The sequence below is a fragment of the Cylas formicarius genome, unplaced genomic scaffold, assembly GCF_029955315.1.
Source record: "Cylas formicarius isolate icCylForm1 unplaced genomic scaffold, icCylForm1.1 PGA_scaffold_9__14_contigs__length_23061073, whole genome shotgun sequence".
Lineage (NCBI taxonomy): Eukaryota > Metazoa > Arthropoda > Insecta > Coleoptera > Brentidae > Cylas > Cylas formicarius.
Window position 1 is genome coordinate 10860210 of NW_026844365.1, and position 23619 is coordinate 10883828.

Below are 23619 nucleotides of genomic sequence, written 5' to 3' on the forward strand. Positions count from 1 at the left end.
TTTTACATTAATCTTCAAATTGCTGAAACTGGCCGGAAATTGTGCGCGGTACCTATAACGGCAACACAAACGGATCTGTAAACATATCGAACGACGTTTTTTTTTAGATTCTATAGCTTACATCATATCAAAGTAGTTCAAACGTTCCGGCAGAGTTCATTCATTGTAACATATCTGATATTTACCTATTTATTATAATAGTAGAAGTTTGTTTATTATACGATATTGTCGAAAGGGTATTTTTAAATTAAACGCGTCAACATCGATTTTTTATGAATTTCCTTATCATATTCACAAATCCGATTCGCAAATAATACGCAAATAATACAAAATGTACTAGGCTTATATTAATTATGTGCCGTTTTTACATCAAACGACAAAAGACTAGAAATTTGTGCGCAAAGCAATTGGGGTTACGTCCAACAAAGGTAAACAGCGCTGTGTTCGGCAACTCCCGACGAACGTTGATGACGTAACACGGCCCAATCGAAGATTCCGTATTAGTTTACAATAGCTTTACAATAGAAATCTGCCTGCCAAGCACTTGTTTGTTTACAGTTCTTGGGTTAAGACTTGATAAAATTGATTTAGATCAGCAGATTCGCGGTACATAAAAACAGTTTTTGTAAATAAGACAAAACTCTGTGAAAAAACTACGATATGATATATACATGTTTAGACAATTTTCAAAAAAAGTTAAAAAATACATTTATCCGTAAGAACAGACAAGGATTTCCCCTAAATAGTGATGTGTTGAGGGTAAAAACAATTCGGGCGTTTTATTATCCAACGTAAAATCTTAGCAATTCAATACAAATTAAAAAAAATCACTTACCCGTTGGTTTCAGAACAAACAATTCAACGCGCTATATCCTGCGAATGGAAAAAAACATAAAAAACAATACTGCTCGGTGGGCACTTGTAGGCAAAAATTCAAAATCAAATGCAAAAAGTGGGTACTATCACATTGAAAATGAAGGTTTCGAAAGTTGGCTAAGAGCTATACCTCTTTTCCCTGTTTAAAATATCAAACAACACCTGAGTGTCACTTTTGTCGTCGTCGCTACTCAAATCGCAAGTCAAATCGTCTTCCATTAAATAATCACTTAATTCGTACTTTTCGTGAGCGGCGTTGTATCCTCGAACGGGATTCTTGTTTGGGGCTGTCTTCAATTTGTGGACCACGTGAAACGAGATGCCGCATAAGCACACGAGCAGACCTACGATATTGATCGGAGACATTACATCGCCGTTTACCTCTACTGCTAGGCCTAATATGAAAACTTCCTACAAAAAAAATTAACTCTATTCGCCGATGCCAAACAGCCATTATGTACAAAATAGTCGCATTGGAGAATGAAATGAAAATATAATAGCATGAACATCCCAATTGGGCTTCTTAGACCGTATGGCAGCATTAACTAAGGAATATGTCAGTGTTAATAAATTAATGAATAGATGTAATTTTTTCGATAGGTTGAATGGCCAAAACTGAGCTTATCATTATTTAAGGGAAACTGCTTTTAAAAAGCTTTGAAGTTTTGTTAATAAGTAAGATTCCTCTTCTTTAACAAACAGTAAAAGAAAAACCGCAGAACACGAATATTAAAATAGTTTTTTGAAATAGAATGCTCAGAAACTAAATCAATTTCTAAGAAAATATCTATTTTTAACATTAGTAAACCTGACCTTGTAGTAAAGTTACTTGAATGTCTTACCTTGAATATTCCGGCAATTGCAAGGGTTAAGCTGGAAGTGTAGGTGACCAACATAACTTCACTAAGCTCCATAAAAAACGCGATCAGTGCTCCAAGTAATACTTTTAGTGCAAGAATTGCGAATTCCGATGAATTCGTGAACCCAAAAACCTGGCAACTCCTGACAACATCAAAACCCTCATTCCAAATGGCAAAAGGCAGTACTGATGCTATCATCCAAGGTTGCATGTGATAAATCATGTCAACCGGGTTATTCATACCCATTTTAGACTTTTGTAGCAGCAACTGCACACAAGTCCACCTTAACCCACTTGATATTGAGGCAAACAATAACAGGGTGAACCCAAATACACTGAATTGGGTTGATTTATAAGTAAAAAGAATCAGTCCAGTGGTTATCATGAATACTATTCCCACAAGGCTCCAAGATTTCTTCTCCAGTTTGAACAATATTGAGAAAAACAATATAAACACTATGGTAGTTGATTTGGTCATTGTATACAAAGAAACTGTAATCAGTTCAAGACCCCAATTGGAGAAACCAATGTCTATCCCACTAAACAGCCCCGTGGGGGCCACAGCTGTGACATACTCCTTCCAGCCAATTACAGTTCTTTGTTTGTTTTGCCTTTTTATTAGGATAAATCTTATCATACTTGCCAGTAAATATTTCACAAACATATGGACTAGGACTGTTAGCAAAGGAAAGGGGAACCGCTAAAACAAAGACATGTTACATTTGCCCGTCCAGATGCAGATCGTTAAATACCTGCAACAACCATCTCTGATAAAATGTTAGACCCACGGATGGTATATAATAAGTGCCTATCAGGACCCCGGTAAATAGTGATGACCATAAGCACGCAGGGCTACAAATTTTTCGCCTCATCGGCTCGAATTCAACCGTTTCTACCTCATGAGGGAGATCCGATTTATCTACAGCTGTATACTTTACACCTTTTTTAAACATTTTAGAAATAAATAACTATGTCCGAAAGCATTTTATTGTTTCACGCTCTAACATCACTGATCGTCACTCTTCATATTACTTTTCCGGAAAACATCAAAAATTCACCGCCTTTAATCTTTTTGTTGACGTGTAATCAAAATTTAGATGTAAATAAAAAAAGTGTCACTACTAGCATCTTCTTTTTTATGAAATTTGGTAACAGAAAGCCACAAAAGAAGAAGACAATATTGGGGGTTAGGAAGGTAATAATTCATATTTAAAAATGGACGGAATTTTAGCATTAGGTCATTTTTGCGAATCTCACGGGCCGTGTGTAATACTTTGCACTCAAAGATGCAAAGAGGAGCCTAAGCAATTCCCCCACAGCCTTACAGTTCCGGTATGTGAAGCTTGTCAGTCTTTGGATTTGGAACAAGCCATGGTGAGCAAGGGTGAAAATACATGTTATGTGACGACTCGGACACCTTTGCAGCAAGATCTTGCATTTCTGTTGAAGCAGGCTGTTGTTAGAAGTCTTAGTTGTGAAGTAAGTCCAATTCAAATTTTAAGATGTTTTTTTTATGGTAAAAAAGAAATATTGTAGGAGACAAGTAAAGATGGCGGTACCTTGTATTTTGGAGATAATGAGAGGGGGCATGTAATAAGCCATATTTTTTCTGTACATGATTCGTTGGCAAGGGGATTTCTGAGGAAGTATTGTATTTTATTGCTCATGAGAGACAGGGTAATATACAAAGAAGGATCAGAGTTAAGTAGCCGTACCTAATGATTTTAGATACACTTGTTGAACTCTTGGCCATTTATAACCAAACATGTAAAGCAAATTTCTGAGGATTTACAAAAGAAATCTGAGAAAGTTAATAACATTGAGCAAATGCATAAATCTCAGAGAGCAGTGAGGCAAGCCCAAGGTTCTCCTACTAGTGTAACAAGGTCTTTATCACAGCTTACTGGAGAACCAGCAGTATTTGCTCATATGCACCTGTGGTTTACTTGGCTATTAAGTGCAGAAACTGTTGTTGAAAAGCCCTTAAATGTGCCTGAGTTCCCAGTAGAATGTAATGCTTTAAGATTGAGGGAAATCATTAGAAATATGAGTCAGGTCTCTTTGAACACAATTTTCATTACAAAATATTATTACATAGGTTTTAGGATGTGTTCCACAAGGTTTGCTACTGTTTCCTCACTGGTATAAAAGTAGAAACAAATGATCAAGAAATAACACCTACCTTCCAACAGCTCTTACCTAAAAAATTTACTTTACCAAAGACTGGAGATGTATGCAAGTTGGAAAAAAACAATGATGGCTCATATTCCGTGGTCTGGAGTGGCTGTTTGCCACAAAAACTGCCAACATTACTTAGGTCTGTAGAAAGTGCCTTGAGAGATACAAATCTCCCAGATTTGGCTCTCAATTCTTATATTACAAGTCTTTTGTTGAAATGGCATAACATTGCGTCAGTTATATGCCAAGCTCCAAGTAATAGCTCTGAATTGTTGAAGGCTCTGGGAGTTCAGAAGTGTGATATGCCTCTGTTGTCATATTGGATTGCATATTGCAAAAGTTAATTCTTAATTAATAATTGTATTTTGTGTAAAATATAAAATGTTTATTTTTCTTATGCCTCTTTATTTAAGTTTACATTTTTTTTGTTTTTCTTACCTTTGCGCTTACTTTTCCTGCTTGTTTCTTCTGTCTGTGATATTACATCAAGTTTTCGTTTCTTCCTTTTGCTTTTTTTCACAATTTCTTCATGTGCTTTCTCATCATCACTCACGTCCACTTCTATGACAACCTTACTCTTTTTATTAAAAAGCAGTTCCTCCTTTTCCGCCAACACTAACTCTTCCTCTTCTTTTTTAATTTCGCACATTAACCCCGCAACACAAAGGCAAGTAATACGACAACCAGTCTTCACTGAGCTCACTTCCTTCAATTTTCTCGTCCAAACTTTAATTTCGCCATCACTGCACGCGCTTACCACAAAACCCTCAAAATATTTCGCAGCCTTAACTCTCGACTCATGCCCTTTTTTGATTTTTTTTGATTCGCTGTTTATGTCAATCCGGGCGATGTTGCCATCTTCATAGCCCACAAATAGGGTATCATTGTCTACCCAAGTGCTACATGTAACTTTTTGCTCATGTTCAATTACTTTTAGGACTCCGCCTAATGAGATGCACCATATTTCCGTGTATCTTCCACCATAGAGCAAAAATCGGTTATCATCCGGAGCAAACACAATTTTTTCTATGCTCTTGGGGTCCTTGCATTTGGTATTTAAGTTTATTATGTAGGCAGAACGTCCTTTTACTAAATTCCAAGTGTGCAAAGTGTGATCAGCACCCAAAGTAAATGCCAATTTACCACTAGAATGAACGGCAATGTCCAAAATCTCACATCCTTTATGAGGTTTGTCCCATATTTTCTCGACTTGCCAGTTGCCCACACGTACTATAGTTAAAACACCGTCTTGGCTAGCCGATATTACATGCGAATGATCTTTCGAAAAGCAAACGCAAGATATGGAGGCATCATGATGAGTTAGCATACAATGTTCTTTTCTGGTCTTCATATCGTAAATTATTATACGGTCGTCCGATGCTCCGGATGCCAAATAATGATCATAGGTCGAAACGCAACGCACACTACCGCTGTGATCGTGCGACGCGAAGCTGTTCGTCAAAGTTTTGGCCTGAATAACGGTAAGGTTAAAAACAACATAATTACACAGTAATTATAATATCCTACTTCACCCGAAAATACGTATCCTAGTAGGTATTCCTCGTACGTGCCGACGATAATTTCGAAACTTGCACTTTTCGGCATTGCGTGTGTATAATATTTAAATTATCTAAATAGGGTTATAAGCACAGAATACTAAGGTCAGTTCTATAAAACTCTTTTACTTCAGTTCACTCAGTGACAATGGGTAACATTAATTTGGCTTGTGTATAACAGGTAATTCATTTAAAACGAAGGATTGTTCTACGTAAATAGGTACAAATACATTTAAAACAAAATACCTTGAAATTTATTTCTGTGTCTCTTGAATGCTAAAAATAGGATCGTTGTTACCTAATGACCTTATCTGACCGCACATGCGAACGCTGATTTAAAGTTTTATCAGCAAGTAAAAGGCTTGCCGGAATTTCAGTACCCATTTATCAGTCTGTATGAGTATGTTAAACCGATAACGAACTATTATACCGCGTTGGTGTTGCTGGGTGAATATGATGCCGATCATGTTTTACGTTGTTTTGCTTGTGATTATCCTGGTTTTTTATGTCTGGAAAAAGCACTTTAAAACCCAGAACGCTCCCGATATCGAGGAACTATGGTGGCGACCACGGGAGGACGATCATGATGAAACAATTAAACCATTCAAAATCGACATACCGCGAGAGGTAACTAACCAACCAGCTCGTTCATATTTACAGAGCGATACTTTTGGTTTAGATTATCGCCGACCTCAACCAAAGACTAAGCAGCGTGTTACCTTTTGAACCACCCCTAACCGACGACCACTCCTTCGGTGTCAACACTAAATTTTTAAACGAAGTCGTCGATTACTGGAAAACGAAATACGACTGGTCGGAAAGGCAAAAGTTTCTCAACCAGTATCCCCAGTTCCAAACCCGCATCCAAGGCCTAAACGTCCACTTCCTCCACATCAAGCCCGAAAACCCGCCCGATTTGGCAACCGTGCCTCTGCTGCTCCTCCACGGCTGGCCAGGATCTATCAGGGAATTTTACGAAATCATTCCTTATCTCACAAAACCCCAACCCGGTCGAGGTTTCGTATTCGAACTCGTCATTCCATCTTTGCCCGGATACGGTTTCTCCGAGGCACCGTCGAAACCCGGCTTGGAATCGACGCAAATGGCGGCAATTTTCAAAAATCTCATGATTCGCTTGGACCACCCGAAATTCTTTGTGCAGGGTGGAGATTGGGGCGCGATAATCGCCCAGGACTTGGCAACGTTGTACCCCGAACACCTGTTGGGGTTGCACAGCAATATGCCAGTGAGTCGGGCGCCCATAGGCGTGCTCAAGATATTTTTGGGGTCGATCCATCCCTCGCTGGTCGGCATTACCGAAAGGGAGCGCAAAAAAATCTATCCCATGTCGAAAGTGAAACAACTGATGTATCAGGAGACAGGATATTCCCATCTGCATTTTACTAAGCCCGATACCATAGGAGTGGCTTTGAGGGACAGTCCCGTGGGTTTGGCCGCTTACATTTTGGAAAAGTTTATCACGTGGACCGACATAAGGTGGCAGAAACGGAACGACCACGCCGAATTCTTGCAAAGGTTCGATTTGGACCACCTCCTCGACAATATAATGATCTACTGGGTGACGAGAACCATAACGACCTCTATGAGGTTGTACGCGTTCCGGTTCCAATCGCAGGTCAACTTGGACAGGTCAGTAAAAGCAATAAACCCAAGTAGATACAATCAGCATCTGTGAGTGTTATTATGACACCACGTAATTTAATGAGTAAATCTGGACCTTGCCCTGGTGCGGGATCACGCGATCAATGATTTTTTCTGTTGAATTCGGAAAATAAGATTATGTTTTTTTCAATCTATAAATAATATCATCAAAATATAGCATTGGTTGGTCAGTTGGTTCTATATTCAATTCAAAAAACAGTAGAGACTTATCGAGGGTGTCATCTCAAACTCAAAAACTGACGAACATTTGCGAAGTGAACTTTAACGTCTTGCGTTGTTTATGCAAGGATAATAGAGGTTTGGCTGGTTGAGCGTTAATTGGTTTTATCACGCAGAGTTCCGGTTATAGTGCCCACGGGCTTCGCCAAGTTCTTCAATGAGCTCTTCTTCTTTCCGAAAGCGGCCTTGGAGGACAAGTTCATCAACGTCGTCCATTTCCGAGAGTACGACGTGGGCGGCCATTTTCCCGCTTTTGAAGTGCCCGACGTGTTGGCAAGAGATATTTTCGACTTTGTGGAGGTGGTCAGATCCCTATGAATCGTAATTTTCGGGTTAAATATATTCACTTCAGTATTTTGACAGTGTTTCTTTTGCACGACCCTGTATACGGACAAGATTAATAAAAAATATGGTATCATATCGAAATATATGAACATGATAGAAACAAAATCAGAAAACTAATTACTAATTTCTATTGAAGACTTTAAATTGGGAGAGCTCAATAGGGCGTTTCAAAGTAAAACGAAATTTGACTTCAGCCGGGCGGAACGTAGTAGATCTACAATATTCATAAATTGAAAATTTGGAGCTTGGAATTTATAGTAAAGAAAGTATGGCGGTTAAGAATACTTCTTTACTCCAATAACTAATACGGATAGTGTCCAAACCAGACAAATTTTCATTTCGATATTAATTCTAATAAATGAGATTTTTTCTTAAAATTTTCCACCCTACATCTTAAACTCCATTTATTTTCGGAGATACTTTTATAAGACCTTTTAATGCTTGAAATATTATAATAATTAATTAAATTACACCCTGTATATGAGTGCGAAAATAAAATATGCAAGTCCGAACCTGCACATTCGCGAACAGGTTCTCAAACCTACCCAGACGAGATAAGTAAAACAAACAATCGGCGTGTAAAAATAACTGAACATCAACCCGAGAACGTATCGAGATAAATTTTCGGCTTCATGCGAATTTCGCGATATTAAAGATGGCGTGCGCGTTGTGTTACGCGGGTCTGGTGGGCATCGTCTCCGTCGCGTACTACCTCTACGCCAAGTATGTGAAGAGTCAACCGCTGCCCCCCATCGACGAGCCCTGGTGGGGCAAGGGAGAACCTTTTGAAGAGGATGAAGCCATTAAGGAGTTCAAGATCAACGTTTCCGATCAGGTAGCGTGGGTTTTCGCGGCTTAAAATTTGTGGCATGGCCATGGGTTCACGGTTAGTTATGGCATATTTTTAAACGCGCAGTTAAAAGAAATGTTAGAAGACACCAGGAAGTTATGTTTTCTCCATGGGAGAAAAGATCAGCGTTTCAGAGAAAGAATGTGACTAAACCTTTGAGATACAAATAATAACACACAGCATTTAAGGAAAATGCCTAAATCAAGGTCAATCTAACAGGTTGTGAAAAATGATATTACTAGATTTTGAATGACACCTCAGTATTTTACGACTCACGACAGAAAATTGTTTTTAACAATTTTCTTAATCTTAATATGAAACACGAAACATGTTGTCACAAAAGATCGCTTTCTATTTTAAGTCATTTTATTATTACCTACAAAACCTTATTCGTTTCATTTCTGTCAAGGTCATAGAAGATCTCCATCACAGGCTCACGAATCACGTCCCGTTCGAACCGCCACTGACAAAAGACCAAAAGTACGGTATAAACACCAACTTGCTGAAAACCGTGGTAGATCACTGGAGGGACGAGTACTTACCTGGCTGGAGAGACAGGGAGCAATTCCTCAACCAGTATCCCCAATATGAAACCAGTATTCAGGGCCTCAAGGTGCATTTCCTGAGAATCAAGCCGGAAAATGCGGACGGGCTGGAAATCGTTCCGATCTTGCTGGTCAATGGGTGGACCAGCTCGTTCAGGGAGTACTACGAGGTCATACCGAAACTGACCAACCCGCAGCAAGGTACTTGACCTGATACGACCACATGGAGAAGTCCAATCGCGTACTTTCTTGCAGGCAACAATTTTGTGTTGGATTTGGTCATCCCTTCGATTCCTGGATTCGCCTTTTCCGAAGGCCCGGCCAAGCCCAACCTAAACACCGCTCATATAGCGACGATTTTCAAGAATTTAATGAAGCGCCTGAACATCGACAGGTACTACATTCACGGTACCGATTGGGGAGCTGCCGTCACTCAAGATATGGCCACCATGTTTCCCCAGCAGGTCTTAGGTTTTCACAACGCAATGCCGGTAGTAGCCACCCCGTTAGGCAAGTTGAAATTGCTCGTGGGTAGCGTATTGCCATCGCTGATGGGCATATCGAAATGGGAGTACAAGCGGATATACCCACTCTCCAAAACGAACCAGCGATTCTACCGGGAAACCGGATATTTTCACTTACACGTGACTAAGCCTGATACTGTTGGTAAGTAGGTGCTTGATTTAGTACTCTTTGGAGCTGACTGGTGGTGGCTTTAGGAGTGGCCCTTAGGGATAGTCCGGTGGGCACTGCGGCTTACCTGCTGGAGAAATTCATTACGCTGACGAATCTCGAGTGGGCAAACATGGAAGACGGCGGACTCACTAGGAAGTACTCATTGACGCAGCTCCTCGACAACATCATGATTTATTGGGTCAGCAGATGCATGACGACGTCCATAAGGATATACGCCTTCGGGTTTGGGCAATACGAGCGAAAAATTAACCTGGAAAGGTGAATGGGTGGCCCAACCAGTGGCGTAACTTGACCATTTCATGTCGTAGGGTGCCGGTGATAGTACCAACCGGCTTAGCTAGGTTCGCCAATGAAATGTTTTACCCGTTGCCCAAAGCCGCTCACGAAGGTAAATACGCCAATTTGGTGCACGTTTCGGATTTACCAGATGGAGGGCACTACCCCGCGTTGGAGGTACCTGAACTCTTCGCAAGGGATCTGTTGAAATTTGTCGACACGGTTAGGAAGCTGAGAGTTTGTTGATTGTAGTTTGTCTTTAATTTTATTTTTCTTCATAATAAAATGTATAAATTCCTTTGTGGTTCTTGTTATCGGGGGTGGAGACTAAATAGAGATGTTGTGGGGTCGACTTAGTGGCTGTGTAAAAAAAATGGAGGAAATCGAAAAAGGAGTAGAACATTGAAATTAACTCGTTTTCAGGAGTCCGGCATAAAAGGTGTCTCGGAAAAAACATTGATGATGAGAATTTAGATATGGGACTGTAAAAATTATTAAAAATAACAAACAAAAGTAATAAACAATAAACGAATCAATAACAACGAGAGTAACGAAATCAATAATATGTGGTTGTAGCTTTAGTTGGCTTACCGCATGAAATTTATTGATGATTTAGGTAAATTGAATTTATTTCCAAATAGAGGCAAGATTTTTGGAATACTTATTCGTTTTCTAAGACCGTAGTACGCCACCGTTGCTACGACAACGGTGGAAGATTTTATTCCAATGAAATCTCAGTAATTAATTTAATTTTTTTTGTTTTTTCATTCCAAACAAACACCTTTTTTGTTAACTAATCTAAACTTCGAAGTTAACCCTGCTATTGCAGAAAACTATAGTACGCTACTGTTTTTACGGTGTTTTAATAGCGTAGATATGAAGCTTATTTTCACTCAACCGAACAAACACTAGGAAATGTAATGAATATATATATATATATATATATATATATATATATATATATATATATATATATATATATATATATATATATATATATATATATATATATATATATATATATATATATATATATATATATATATATATATATTTGTTTTGCTTCTACTGAAAGTTGAAAAGGCTGCTTTCAACAGAACTAAAACTTTTACAATTTATTATGTAAAATTTAAACTAAGAAATTGACGAAAATGAGAAAATTTCCTTTAATTTTTCAAAATTTGTCATCTGCTCGCTGCCTTAGTAGTATGCCACGAAAAACACCAAAATTTAACTAACCCGAACACGATTGCTTATATTTCTTGCACTTTGCTGGCCCAACACCAAAAGAAACCTTTTTTTTAATCGCCCTATATGTTGTTTCCTTTATTCACCATTCGAGTATTTATTTAACTCACGCCCACTGAGTATCTCATATGATTGGTGCATTAAGCAACCAGTGACGGCGGCGTCCAATCTTTTTTCTACTCCCGCGTGCGGGAAGCCTCACTTTACACGTCAGTTTCGTTTCCCACGAATCCGAGCCACTTCGGACATTTCCGGGATTTTACCACACGGGCTTGGAGCAATCGGATGTTTTCGGAGATATTTCTCACGCTTTGAATTTTGACGTTTGTCAATTCTGACGGTCATGTCAGTGAATGTATTCGTGTTGTTTTGCGAAAATGTCAAATGCCGTTTACCGCACTTGCATACTATACTATTTCCGAATATAAATGGGAAAAAACGTATTAGTTTGTTGGGTTAACTCTCCAATTAAATATATGTACGTATCCACTAGTACCGGCAACTTGTTTGTTTATATAATTGTCCGATGTTAGAATTACAGTTTGACAGCACGACTTAGCATGATCTTTTTAAAAAGTTAGATCGCCAGACTTGTTCGCACACAGTATATGACGGTGCGAAAATCAAAATTCAAGAAATGCAAAGAACAAAAACCAAACAAAACTTTAGAAATAAATCTCAAACATCCCTGAACCACGTAGCAGATGGGATCACTTGGCATGATGTCAAACTAAATACTACAAAAGCCATGGCCATGCAAGTTCTGATAAAAAGGTATCTACCCGCTCAAATCGACTGAGTGGAATGGCAATAATTTAATTTAAATTTAAACTCACAAGCACCTGCAACACTCGCCATTTATCTATTGCTTCAAGTAATTGACGAATAAATGAAGAGAGCAGCAGTTTGTTTTACTTGTGGCCTCGATAACAATGGAACCCTATTTGTCTACCTATCTATATCTACAATGCGAGGTAGATTTTGCAAAATTTTTACCTCCGTTGTTAAAAATAAATATGCTTTGTAAATTTGTACTGCGTTGTGCATCTAGTCCGACATTAACTCAAAACTCGAGTATAAATGACTATTTTTCGCATCCTCCGCCTATGGCGTCAGTTCCACAAAATATATTTATAAAAGCACGCTCTGCCGATTAATAGTTGTAAACAATATCTCGTTAAAGTTGCATCGCACATGGGTTTGCTTGCGAAAGGCGCGCTTGGCGCGGTGCTTTTGACTTCCGCTTATCTTTACTTCAAAATTAGTAAGGTACCGCCTGTGCCACACCTGGAGGATACGTGGTGGGGTCCGGGCAAACCGACGAAAGAGGATATCGCCGTGAAGCCGTTCAAAATAAACGTACCAATCGAGGTAAATTGTTTGTTAATCATTAATGATTACCGCTGGTTGGTTCCTTAATGCCGTCGGCACACTTTTTTCACCTTGACGTCATGTCATTCGCATAGAACGATGGGGCGTCCTTTATCGGCGACTCAACATTGTGTTCCCATATTATAAACACTATTAGTTTTATATTATTTTTACAGGCTCGCGAAAGGATAAAATTAGGCATAGGTCCATTAAAAAGCTTTGAATGTGACAGCACAACAATTAAATGTATTAAAACCAAGATTGCTTTCGAAAAATCGTCGCTAGTTTTTCTATCGTGCTCGATGTGATCGATGTAATTTAATTGTGCATGCACCCTGTATAAAGTGACCTTCACATCTCGTTACAGCAAACATCGGTAAATCGGTACAAATTTGCACAAATAATAGCTTTGTCGAATGATATTTTTTGAAATATCTCGCGCCCTGTATAACTGACGAAACCTGAAACTCTCTCTCGACACAGTTTACGATAATGTTCAAATAAAATTATCCCATCTTTAACGGTTTTCCTTTATCGCCAATAATTTACCCACAAAAACGGAAATTTTTAGGATATTTTAGATTTTTTGCCCATAAACGACACACCCTGTATATGATTCAAACAATGTTCGAAGTAGAGGTTATAGCCCTGGATATTCCACGTTTCCTGGTCCAAGAATTTTTTGAAAATGGTAAATGGTTTTCGAGAAAATAATATTTTTCTGAAACCATGTTGTGCGCCATAATAATCATCGCGTCTTGACAGCCCCCGAAATAGCGATTTCAATATGGATTTTTTCAAATATCCTAAGCAGCGTATGTGATAGACGAAAACCGCAAATACAAAAATTGTAGCTCTTGATGCGGCCTATGACACTGTTTCAACCCATTAGCCATATTTTTTACGATTTTTGATTTGAGGTTAATAATTTACTCTGTAAAAGAACAATTTTCTATGTCTTATAGATTTTTGCCTATAATTTGAAAACCCTGTACATAATCGAAAAAATGCCTGAATTAAATGTTATTGCACTGGATCTTCCGCGTTTCTAGGTTTAAGAATTTTGCCGATCGGGTGAATGACTATGGCGGAAAACATATTTTTCTGGAAGCTAAAATTACCAAAAAAAAATTTCAAAAATTATTAAAAAATACTTGGTAAAATTTGATTTCACCCAATTTCTACCGTTTAAATGTCGACAGGGGCTTTTACTACTAAATTTGAAGCTATTATCTGCAAATTTAGGACAAAACACATTTCTCAATTTAGCACGGAATATCGGGAACACCCTATACAATAGGTAAAAACCTTAAATGCAAAAGTTTTTGCTGTCTATGTGGGGTATATTGCAATATAAAAGAAAGGGAGATCTGAATCATTTCTTCAATCTTTCAGTCAGTCATTTTCAATAGGTTCTGTTACGGGGCCAAGTCGATTGCTTCAAATTTCAGACACTTATCGTGCTTCATAGCCATGTCTAAAAAACAGTCGAAAATCGCGAAAAAAAGATGGATACCGGCGTTGGATCAGGGTCATTTCTTATAAGCTTATGTGCCTCGTGGAGGATTCAAAAGGAGGCAAATTTTAATTTTGTAGCTCCAAAGGTTCCAAAGTTATTCAGAAAAAAACTAACGAGAACGGAGAACGGACAGACAAAAAAAATTTTTTCGACGGTGATCATTTCTGTACCAACGGCGATCCCATAGGACCTACCGTTACCGAGATATAAAATTTTTATACGAGCGTAGATACTTTGGAAAAATTAGATTTCATCGATTTTCGAAAGTAACAAGTAGTATTTATTTCATAAAGACTACACTAAGCTTTGATTATTTTGCGTCTGCGGCGATATTACACCCAGCACACCCATAATTGCTGAGCAGTCATAGCTTTTACTGGCACTGACTTTTATTGAGAAATGTTGGGACGTCTATGGTTAATATACGGGAATGTAGTCGCGATATAAAATAAATCCGCATCATCATCCTAACGCGGAGAAATAAGTAGTAATGTTTTAAGTATTTCCCAAGGTTAAGCGATTACCGAAAACACTCACCATAAACGATAAGGTTTTTTTTCACGATTGTTACAGGTGATAAAAGACCTCCGCCATAGGTTGGAGATTTCGCCACCCTTCCAGACCCCGCTGGAGGGCGCGAACCAAAACTACGGCATCAACGCCAAACTCCTGCAAACCGTGGTCGACTATTGGAAATCGAAGTACGACTGGCCTAAGCGCGAGGAGTTCCTTAATCAATACCCCCAATACCAAACGAAAATCCAGGGGCTCAACATACATTTTATCCACGTCAAACCCCGAAACGCGAAAGGGTTGAAAGTATTGCCGATGCTGATGGTCCACGGCTGGCCCGGATCGATCAGGGAATTCTACGAGATTATTCCGCTTCTAACCGAACCTCAACCAGGTGAGATCTACCCCTACGCCGATACCCTTAGATGACGTTTTACCTCAGGTAGGAACTACGTGTTTGAATTGGTCATCCCCTCTTTGCCTGGTTACGGATTTTCCGATGGCGCGGCAAGGCCGGGCTTGGCAACAGCTCAGATGGCTCATATTTTCAAGAGACTCATGGAGCGTCTCAATTTCGACAAATACTATCTGCAAGGAGGCGATTGGGGGTCTTTGGTGACGCAAAACTTGGCGGCATTATATCCCGACAACGTGATCGGCGTCCACGGAAACACGTGCTTCGTGAACAGCCCTAGATATCACTTTATTTTGGCGTTGGGGTCGTACTTCCCGTCGCTCGTATTCGAAAACGAAGCGGAAAAGTTTAAAAATTCCCCTTATTCCAAAACCATTAGGTTTATGATCGAAGAAAGTGGTTACTTGCATATACAGGCAACCAAACCAGACACCGTAGGTGAGTGTGCGCTCCAGCTAGTGGAAATGGCTTCTGAGTTAATTCGTGCCTCCAGGTGTGGGTCTAAGAGAGAGTCCCGCCGGTTTAGCAGCCTATATCCTCGAAAAATTCATTACCTGGACGAACCCGACGTGGAAGAACTTGCCAGACGGCGGCCTTACAAGAAAATTCACCTTGGATCAGTTGCTAGACAATGTTATGATCTACTGGGTCACAAAGTCCATTACCACATCGGCTAGGTTGTACGCGGAAAATTTTGCGTCCAACAATACGGCCCTGCAGATCGACGAGTAAGTCTTACTATAAGAGGGTTAAGATTACTTCCATATTACTTGATGTTAAATTCGTAAGTACTTGATGAAAATCCCTATATATATATATATATATATATATATATATATATATATATATATATATATATATATATATATATATATACCGTGTCTTTATCAAATGTAATATTTACAAAGTACCTGCTAATATATATACCGAAAAATTAATTAAATTAATTAATTAATGTTGTGAGAATTTAAGTTTAATAATGCAGGGGTATTTAAACCTAATTGATCGTTAAGCAATACATGTGAATGTCTCATTTTGTTAATCTCCATGGCTTCCAATAAATTAAATTTTCTACTTTTTTGTGTTTAAGTGTGTAGAATAATCAGATTTTAGACTTGTTTTTAAACGCTTTTTTATGTTCGTTAATACGTTTCTTGAAGGAGCTAAAGGATCTACTTGTTTGTCCAATATAAATGTTAGGACATGATCTGCATTTCAACCTGTAGGCACCTGATTTTTGAGATTTTGGACATTTCGTTTTATTGTTTTTTTTTTTGAATTTTCCTATTGTGTTGTTAGTTCTGAAAGCTAATTTTAAACCACATTTGGACTAATGTGAAACTTTCACTGGGTTCTCTTATATATGTAATTGTTTTAAATTGTTCGTGTTATGTATTATTAGGTTTCGGATTAATAGAGTTTAATGTTGTCTGGATTTGTTTTTTATTTACAATTTTATCGATAATGGACAGATTGTAGCCGTTGTCAGTACAATTTGTTTAATGATATTAAGTATTAAGAAGTCTGTATATAAGAGTGAAATGCAGCCATTCTGTGTGTATAAAAGTGATTTGAGCTGTTATGTATGACTGTGTCCGTGTGTGAAGGTTTACGGTAAATCGAAAATTTTAATTTGTTTTGCTTCACACACGGACGCAGTCATACATAACAGCTCAAATCACCACCACCACCTAATACAGAAAACAATTACATACACAGCAGAACCCAGTGAAAAACAGTTGTCAAAATATGGTTTAAAAATAGCTTTCAGATCTAACGACACAATAGGAAAATTAAAAAAAAAACAATTAAACGAAGTGTCTAAAATCTCCAAAATCGGTGCCTAAAGGTTGAAATGGTTGGACAAACAGGTCGATCCTTCAAGAAACGCATTAACGAACATAAAAGAGCGTTTCAAAAAACAAGTCTAAATTCTAATTATGCTACACACTTTAACACAAAAAAAGTAGAAAATTAAATTTATTGGAACCCATGGAGATTAACAGAATACGACATTCAATTCAATTAGATTTAAATACCTCTCCATTATTAAACTTAAATTCTCACAACATTAATTAAGGTGTCATTGTCATTTTTTGGTATATATAGTAGCAAGCAGTTTGTAAATATTACATTTGATAAAGTCACGATATTGTCGAAACAATTGTCATTGTCATGTGAATTTCGTGAAAATCTGAACTTTTAGTTTTTATTTATTTTGTTTTCATAAGTACGTGTATTATTCGAAAGGCAAGGCAAGGACATCTAGTAGCCATAGCATTCTTCTAATTCTGTGAGGTATCACTCGCCTTCGGATACATTAAATGATTTTTTTATAGAAACTAAAAGAAAACGATACGTTTATCGTTGTTGTTTAGAAATAATAAATTTAAAACTTTCGCCACTACTATTTAGAAAACTTTTGAATTCATCCTGCGTCGGTTGTTGTTGAATCGAACTTGCTGTCGGTTTGCCAATCATCCTGTTAGCTTTTAGCATCGCAGGAGGAATCCAGAAGCTTTGTAAATAGTGTTACAGTAGCCTCTGGAAGTTTCGTTTCAAAATTAACCCTAGCTATTGTTATAAATTGATTTATTTCCACATTGTAAATTGATCTCAGTCAAAAAAATGTTAAAAAAATGCCCAATTGGTGTGACCGAATAAAGTTAGTCGAAATACATAAGGATATTCTTCAATTTGGTACATTATATGAGGTTCTATGTTTTCTTGCTTTCGCAGGATTCCCATCAAGGTACCAACCGGATGCGCTAGATTCGCGTACGAGCTGCTGTACCCCCCGAGGAAGGCTATGGGAGGAAGGTTCCCCAACCTCGTCCACCTGACCGACTACGAAGACGGGGGTCACTTTGCTGCTTTCGAAATACCCTCGATCCTAGCAGAAGACATTTACCAGTTCGTGGACAAGGTCGAACGGTTAAAGATTGGAAAACAGGAGCTGTGACATCGTGGATAAGACTGATTCGTTGTACAATACAATAAAGAATAAGAAAATAAGAATTAGTAATGGTATTGACTAAAATGCCACTCCCTCAACAAACTTTGGTACAATTACTAAACTCTAACTAAACTTTTTGGCAAATGGGCCTTGGCAAGAAACGCCAATAAGCTGTTTAAGCTGATTTTCAAATTTTTTAGTCAAACATCACCAGCTAGAAAGTTGAAGAACCCTCCAATACAGGATGTCAGAATGGTATATTATGCAACAAGTGCGGTAATCGCCATTTGACTCCCGAATTTATTTGACACGAACAGAGCGCGTTTTTAATAAACGAGTGAGTTAAGAAGTTTATCGAACGTGTTGCATACTATACTTTTTCTACTACCGTTAGTTTTTGGGTACATTTTCGCAAAACAACACGAATGCATTCACTCACATCTCCGAAAATATTCGATTGCTCCCAAATCCGTGCGGTAAAATCCCGGAAATGTCCGAAGTGGCTCGCATTCATGGGAAACGAAACTGACGTGGTAAAGTGACGCTTGCCGCACGGTAGATCGATGGGTAATTCGGTATTTTACAGACGGGAGTAGAAAACATTATAAACACGCGACTAACATAAACTAAAATTGCTTGTGTTAAATTTATCGTATTTTAATGAAAATTTTTAAAAATGAAAGGCATTTTCCTAACATGCTGGATATATTTCTATATTCGGTGGGTACAGACAGATTGTTTCTAAAAACGCCTTCTTAACGCGGCAACCTGTGAAAACGCGTCACAGACCACAAAAGCGGGATCACGCGTGTTTTCGAAGATCGTCTGGCCGATATGAAAATTTATGGAGATCCACGCGTCTCGGTACATAAATAAAATCGAAAAACGGCCACCTTGCCGTTGTATTTTTGCCGGAGCTGCACATTAAGGCTTTTAAAATAATCGGAGCCGGTGGATTACGCGGGATTGGTAATGGTATCGCGCGAAAATTAAAAGCCCGAACGATAGATGTATTTATAAAAAATGAACATAAAAATGAGTTGGTCTCGCGCAGTCATCCAAGCGCGCCTGGTGCCTGAATGGTAAATCAACAGGCTGAAGCTGAATGCAAGCAGCAGCCTCGTTTGGAATACGTAATTGTAAGTATTGGAAACGAACATTTTTGTTCCCTTATGGTTAAATAAGTAAATATCCACGTTTTTCCACTTATATGAAGCGAATTTTCAGAAGTTCACATATTATAGTTTCCGTTACCCTTGATAATTTTCCTTCACAAAATCGTAATTATTCACCATAAGAGGTCAATTTCATCTTCATCAATCCAATTTTTTTTTGTCCATCGACGGCATGTTTTTTATTAAACGCTGATTATTTTCAGTCTCCCACTAGTTTTTATTATTAGATTTATGTATTTCATTTATAAATGATTCGAAAATAAATAATAAATCATAATCATCATAAATAAAAATCATTTTGAACGGAACGGAATTTCAGTCGGAAAATATTAATCCACAATGTATTCATATGCCTTATGCTATTTTTAGACTGTTTATTTGGATTTCTTTTTTATAATAACCAATTCACGGTTAAATTTTTTACACCGTTAATAGAAACTTTACCTGGAATGGAATGCAGAGTATGTGAGAGATGAAAAAACGATGCAAAACATGAACACTTTTTTTTGGGATGCATCAAAACGTTCGCGTATAAAGCTATTCGTGTAAATGTGCCAGTCTGTTGCATGTCGAATGCATTTTGTTAGTAAAAGTTGTTATCTGTTTTTTCTCTAAATCTACCATTGGGCAGTTGCCTTCTCAAATGGCCACGGTACCAACTGAATTGGACATCGAGAATGAGGTAAAAACTATGATTGTATTTATATAAAGTATCTGTATATCTGTATAGAACAAGAAAGTATTTCTAATGGACAGCGTTAAGTGTACTTATCTACTAATTCTAGCACACTGGATTTTCTTACACGGCAATGTGCTACGTGTTTACATGTTTACCAGGCGTTGTTTTGGCTCTTATCGGGTACCTATACCACCGGCTCAAGAAGGTCCCCAAAGTACCCACGATCCCGTCGTTATGGTGGGGCGCTGGTACGGCTCCAGAAACACCCCTAGCTCGCCCACTCATCAGAAGATTCAGAATCAATGTTTCAGATGACGTGAGTATGTCTTCTTCTTTCTTTATCATGCACACAAACAACAACACACTTGCAAAACTTTTTTAATTTTGTGTCAATCATTGAGTCTTTCTCTCGCAACCAATCAGGAGCTTCAAGATCTCAAGGCTCGCCTCCAGCGTACGGCTCCATTCCACCCCAGTATGACTGGCGTAGGACAACACTACGGCGTCCACTCTACCGTCTTGGAATCTGTCCTCCAATACTGGCGCCACCAATATCGTTGGCGCGAGAGAGAGACATTCCTTAACCAATATCCTCAGTACAAAGTAAACATTCAAGGGTTAAACATTCACTTTCTCCACGTGCGACCGCGAACGAAGAAAGCGATCCCACTTCTGATGGTACACGGATGGGCCGGTTCTGTGAGGGAGTTTTACGACATGGTACCGATCTTAACCACTCAACAACCGGGCAGAAGGTTCGCATTCGAATTGGTCATACCCTCCCTGCCCGGACTCGGGTTTTCCGACGGTCCTTCCACGCCTGGACTTTCAGCCACTCATATTGCAGTTATTTTCAAAAACCTAATGGACGCGTTGAATATCGCGCAATTCTACGCCCACGGCGGTGATTGGGGTAAGTTGCCATCACCGTAAAAAAACACCTCTTACGTGCAATCCTAGGTGGCGTCGTAGTTCAAAGGATGGCCAGTCTGTATCCCCGCAGTGTTCTAGGAGTCCATTCTAATTTTTGTTTCGTCAACACCGTTTTAAGCGCGTTCAAGCTTTGCCTGGGCCGGATCATCCCTGGTTTGGTTTATACTTCTTCGGAGAGACGAATCTGCAACGGCACCTCCAACTCATGGCCGTTTTTGATGGAAGAGGCGGGATATTTTTATTTGCAAGCCACCAAGCCGGATACCGTCGGTAAGACCAGTTCCGGTCAGCGTCTAACATAAATGTAGATCTTATATTTTGTAGGTGTGGCTCTTAGAGATAGTCCCATGGGATTAGCAGCATACATTCTGGAAAAGTTCTCCACCCTCACCAATCCCGCCTTCAGAGACCTCGAAGACGGCGGCCTAACTCGAATGTTCACCATGAACCAATTATTGGACAACATCATGATCTATTGGATCAGCAAATCCATCACGAGCAGCATGCGGATATACTCGGAACTCTTCACCAACATTAGACTGGAATTGACAATGGAAAAGTAAGTTTTGCTGTTCGCCATAATAAAGCATTCGTTAATAACTCTTGTTTTCAAAACAAGTAGCGCATACGACGTGATTTCATGTGTCGTTGTATTGACGTTAGTGCGATTTTGCAGAGTTCCAATCAAAGTACCAAGCGGCTGCGCGCGCTTCCCCAACGAAATTCTGCTGACTCCCAGATATATCCTGCAGGACAAGCACAAACAGTTGATACATTTGACAGATCACGACGAGGGCGGCCATTTTGCCGCGATGGAGCGGCCTGCCGTGTTGGCGGAAGACATCTGCCAGTTCGTGCGCAAGGCCCGTTCGCGGTAGTTGTACATTGTGATATTTTTGTAATTGTTTTTAATCAGTCTTGTCGACGCACCGCTTCTTGTAGGTTTTAGGTTTTAAATGTACTTAAGTTAAATCGAGATAAGACTTTGTTCGTTTTCAACGTTGCCTGAAGTGTTAATTCACGTGTATAAATAAACAATCCGTTTTGATATCCGTAAAAGTTGAGATATTTGCTGTGTTTGTTTGCGTTACAACCTACCCAATTTTGGGATTACAACATTTTGTATGAATACAATTTTTGTAATTAAAGTTTTTTGATAAAAACCGCTTTTAAATACTTTTCTTAATAAACTTCATTATAAACATATTGCGGTTTTTTGATTTCCTAAAATAAGATTTTACCTATAAATGTAATTTTTCAAATTACCTTTTGCTTATTAACTAACAACCTCTTCAATTATAACTATAACTCAAATTATAACTTCTTTGTAAGTACCTTCAGAACAAAATTTCATTATAAGCACAACTATTCTGACCTTATGAATACAATTTGAAAAAATCTTATAAATGCAACTTTTCGATTTCGTCTTGTTTATAAACAAAACATTCAGAAAAGACACAATTGCAGGGTGAGGCAAAAAGGTAGGCAGGATTTCAAATGGTGGTTGTTCGATTTGTAAAACCGACAACACTGTGTATGCACTCGGTGTATTTTTCAGTTATCGACATGGCTTAGTGTGGAGTTTATTAGAAATGGGAAATCAGTTTGATGTTAGTCGGCATGGCGCGGTTTCGAATGGAAGAACAATTTGTCGGTGCGTTTTACACTTCAGGGAAAAAGGTTCCGCGCTTAACCGAAAATCTACTGGTCGGCCAAGGACAGTAAGAACACCGGAAAATGTGAATGCAGTAAGAGTTTCCGTACAACAGACTCCAAGGCGTTCAGCTCGTAAGCATGCAGCTGCTTTGGGAATTGCCCATAGAAGTGTTCGAAGAATTTTACGCAACTCACTACAAATGCATCCGTACAAAATGATGGTAGTGCAGGAATTAACCGGAAGAGATTTTGAAACCCGTGCAAATTTATGCCGGGATATTCTTCAAAACATTCCCAGAGGCGCTGTGTTCATGTCTAGCGATGAAGCTCACTTTCACCTCTCGGGTACCGTAAATGAGCAAAATTTCCGTTATTGGTCAGAAAATACTGCACAGGAACTTCATGAGTGGCCTCTTCACAGTCCAAAAGTCATCGTCTGGTGTGCAATCTCGGAGTTCGGCGTGTGGGGTCCTTACTTTTTCGAAGGAGATGGAATAACGGTAACAGTCGACGGAGATCGATGGATGTCCAAAAGTGAACGAGTTGAAGAACGATCAAAGGTTCCAGCAGGATGGTGCTACATCGCACACAATGCGTCGGTCACTAAATTTTCTTCAAGAAATGTTCCTAAACAAACTGGTATCTTCACGGGGTGATCTTGGCTGGCCGCCACGTTTGCTTGATTTGTCGCCTTGCGATTTTTTTCTTGGGGGTTGCCTGAAAGCGAGAGATTTCACACATCGTCCAAGAAATTGCCTCAATTCCCCAAGAAATAATCCATCGGGTAATGATGCGCTTATAATATATTCATCATTTTTAAAAAATAAAGTTCCTAAACGGCATAAAATGTACATTTCAAAAATAATTAAAAAAAATATTTGCTTTATGTAGTTTGGTTTTTATTAATATCCCAAATAGTACCTATAATTTTGCCTCACCCTGTGCAATTTTCAGGAATATTTCCCTTGTAATTGTTTTAATAAAATAACTAAGGAAGGTAGCGGTTTGGGTGATTGTCGCAATCTCTTTTTTTTTAAATCACCAACGGCAAAGATTTTTCCTGGTGTTTCT

The 23619-nt window shown here is 38.7% G+C and overlaps 7 protein-coding genes across 11 annotated transcripts; 5 read left to right on the forward strand and 2 right to left on the reverse strand.

Annotated features, from left to right (window-relative positions):
- Positions 1 to 264: 264 nt before the first annotated feature.
- Positions 265 to 2688, reverse strand: LOC132707346 (solute carrier family 35 member C2). Of its 4 annotated transcripts, none has more exons than XM_060679162.1 (4): positions 2488 to 2688; positions 1719 to 2435; positions 1118 to 1287; positions 265 to 873 (listed from the first exon to the last, which is right to left on the reverse strand). In XM_060679162.1, the coding sequence occupies exons 1-4, from the start codon at positions 2686 to 2688 to the stop codon at positions 867 to 869; spliced, it is 1095 nt and encodes a 364-aa protein (XP_060535145.1). In that variant the 3' UTR covers positions 265 to 866. The 4 variants fall into 4 exon arrangements, with proteins under 4 accessions (XP_060535145.1, XP_060535144.1, XP_060535143.1 ...); XM_060679161.1 differs by having other exon boundaries at positions 1007 to 1287; XM_060679160.1 differs by having other exon boundaries at positions 265 to 1287.
- A 251-nt stretch (positions 2689 to 2939) lies between these two features.
- LOC132707348 (folliculin) lies at positions 2940 to 4306 on the forward strand. Its single transcript, XM_060679165.1, has 4 exons — positions 2940 to 3214; positions 3272 to 3412; positions 3464 to 3790; positions 3841 to 4306. Exons 1-4 carry the CDS (start codon positions 2951 to 2953, stop codon positions 4255 to 4257), a joined length of 1149 nt encoding a protein of 382 aa, XP_060535148.1. The 5' UTR covers positions 2940 to 2950; the 3' UTR covers positions 4258 to 4306.
- Position 4307: 1 nt separating this feature from the next.
- LOC132707347 (p21-activated protein kinase-interacting protein 1-like) lies at positions 4308 to 5642 on the reverse strand. Its single transcript, XM_060679164.1, has 2 exons — positions 5441 to 5642; positions 4308 to 5384 (listed from the first exon to the last, which is right to left on the reverse strand). The coding sequence occupies exons 1-2, from the start codon at positions 5516 to 5518 to the stop codon at positions 4308 to 4310; spliced, it is 1155 nt and encodes a 384-aa protein (XP_060535147.1). The 5' UTR covers positions 5519 to 5642.
- Positions 5643 to 5676: 34 nt separating this feature from the next.
- LOC132707345 (juvenile hormone epoxide hydrolase 1-like) lies at positions 5677 to 7718 on the forward strand. Its single transcript, XM_060679159.1, has 3 exons — positions 5677 to 6096; positions 6149 to 7119; positions 7488 to 7718. The coding sequence occupies exons 1-3, from the start codon at positions 5923 to 5925 to the stop codon at positions 7687 to 7689; spliced, it is 1347 nt and encodes a 448-aa protein (XP_060535142.1). The 5' UTR covers positions 5677 to 5922; the 3' UTR covers positions 7690 to 7718.
- Positions 7719 to 8294: 576 nt separating this feature from the next.
- On the forward strand, positions 8295 to 10375 carry LOC132707408 (juvenile hormone epoxide hydrolase 1-like). Its single transcript, XM_060679254.1, has 5 exons — positions 8295 to 8551; positions 8976 to 9312; positions 9367 to 9777; positions 9831 to 10065; positions 10116 to 10375. The coding sequence occupies exons 1-5, from the start codon at positions 8372 to 8374 to the stop codon at positions 10327 to 10329; spliced, it is 1377 nt and encodes a 458-aa protein (XP_060535237.1). The 5' UTR covers positions 8295 to 8371; the 3' UTR covers positions 10330 to 10375.
- Positions 10376 to 12501: 2126 nt separating this feature from the next.
- Positions 12502 to 18167, forward strand: LOC132707466 (juvenile hormone epoxide hydrolase 1-like). The gene is made up of 5 exons (XM_060679332.1): positions 12502 to 12702; positions 14795 to 15128; positions 15177 to 15587; positions 15643 to 15877; positions 17889 to 18167. Exons 1-5 carry the CDS (start codon positions 12526 to 12528, stop codon positions 18109 to 18111), a joined length of 1380 nt encoding a protein of 459 aa, XP_060535315.1. The 5' UTR covers positions 12502 to 12525; the 3' UTR covers positions 18112 to 18167.
- Positions 18168 to 18932: 765 nt separating this feature from the next.
- On the forward strand, positions 18933 to 22078 carry LOC132707464 (juvenile hormone epoxide hydrolase 2-like). Of its 2 annotated transcripts, none has more exons than XM_060679330.1 (6): positions 18933 to 19244; positions 20066 to 20275; positions 20383 to 20872; positions 20920 to 21162; positions 21217 to 21451; positions 21569 to 22078. In XM_060679330.1, the coding sequence occupies exons 1-6, from the start codon at positions 19185 to 19187 to the stop codon at positions 21768 to 21770; spliced, it is 1440 nt and encodes a 479-aa protein (XP_060535313.1). In that variant the 5' UTR covers positions 18933 to 19184; the 3' UTR covers positions 21771 to 22078. The 2 variants fall into 2 exon arrangements, with proteins under 2 accessions (XP_060535313.1, XP_060535314.1); XM_060679331.1 differs by lacking the exon at positions 18933 to 19244 and adding an exon at positions 19660 to 19962.
- The last annotated feature ends 1541 nt before the right edge of the window (positions 22079 to 23619 follow it).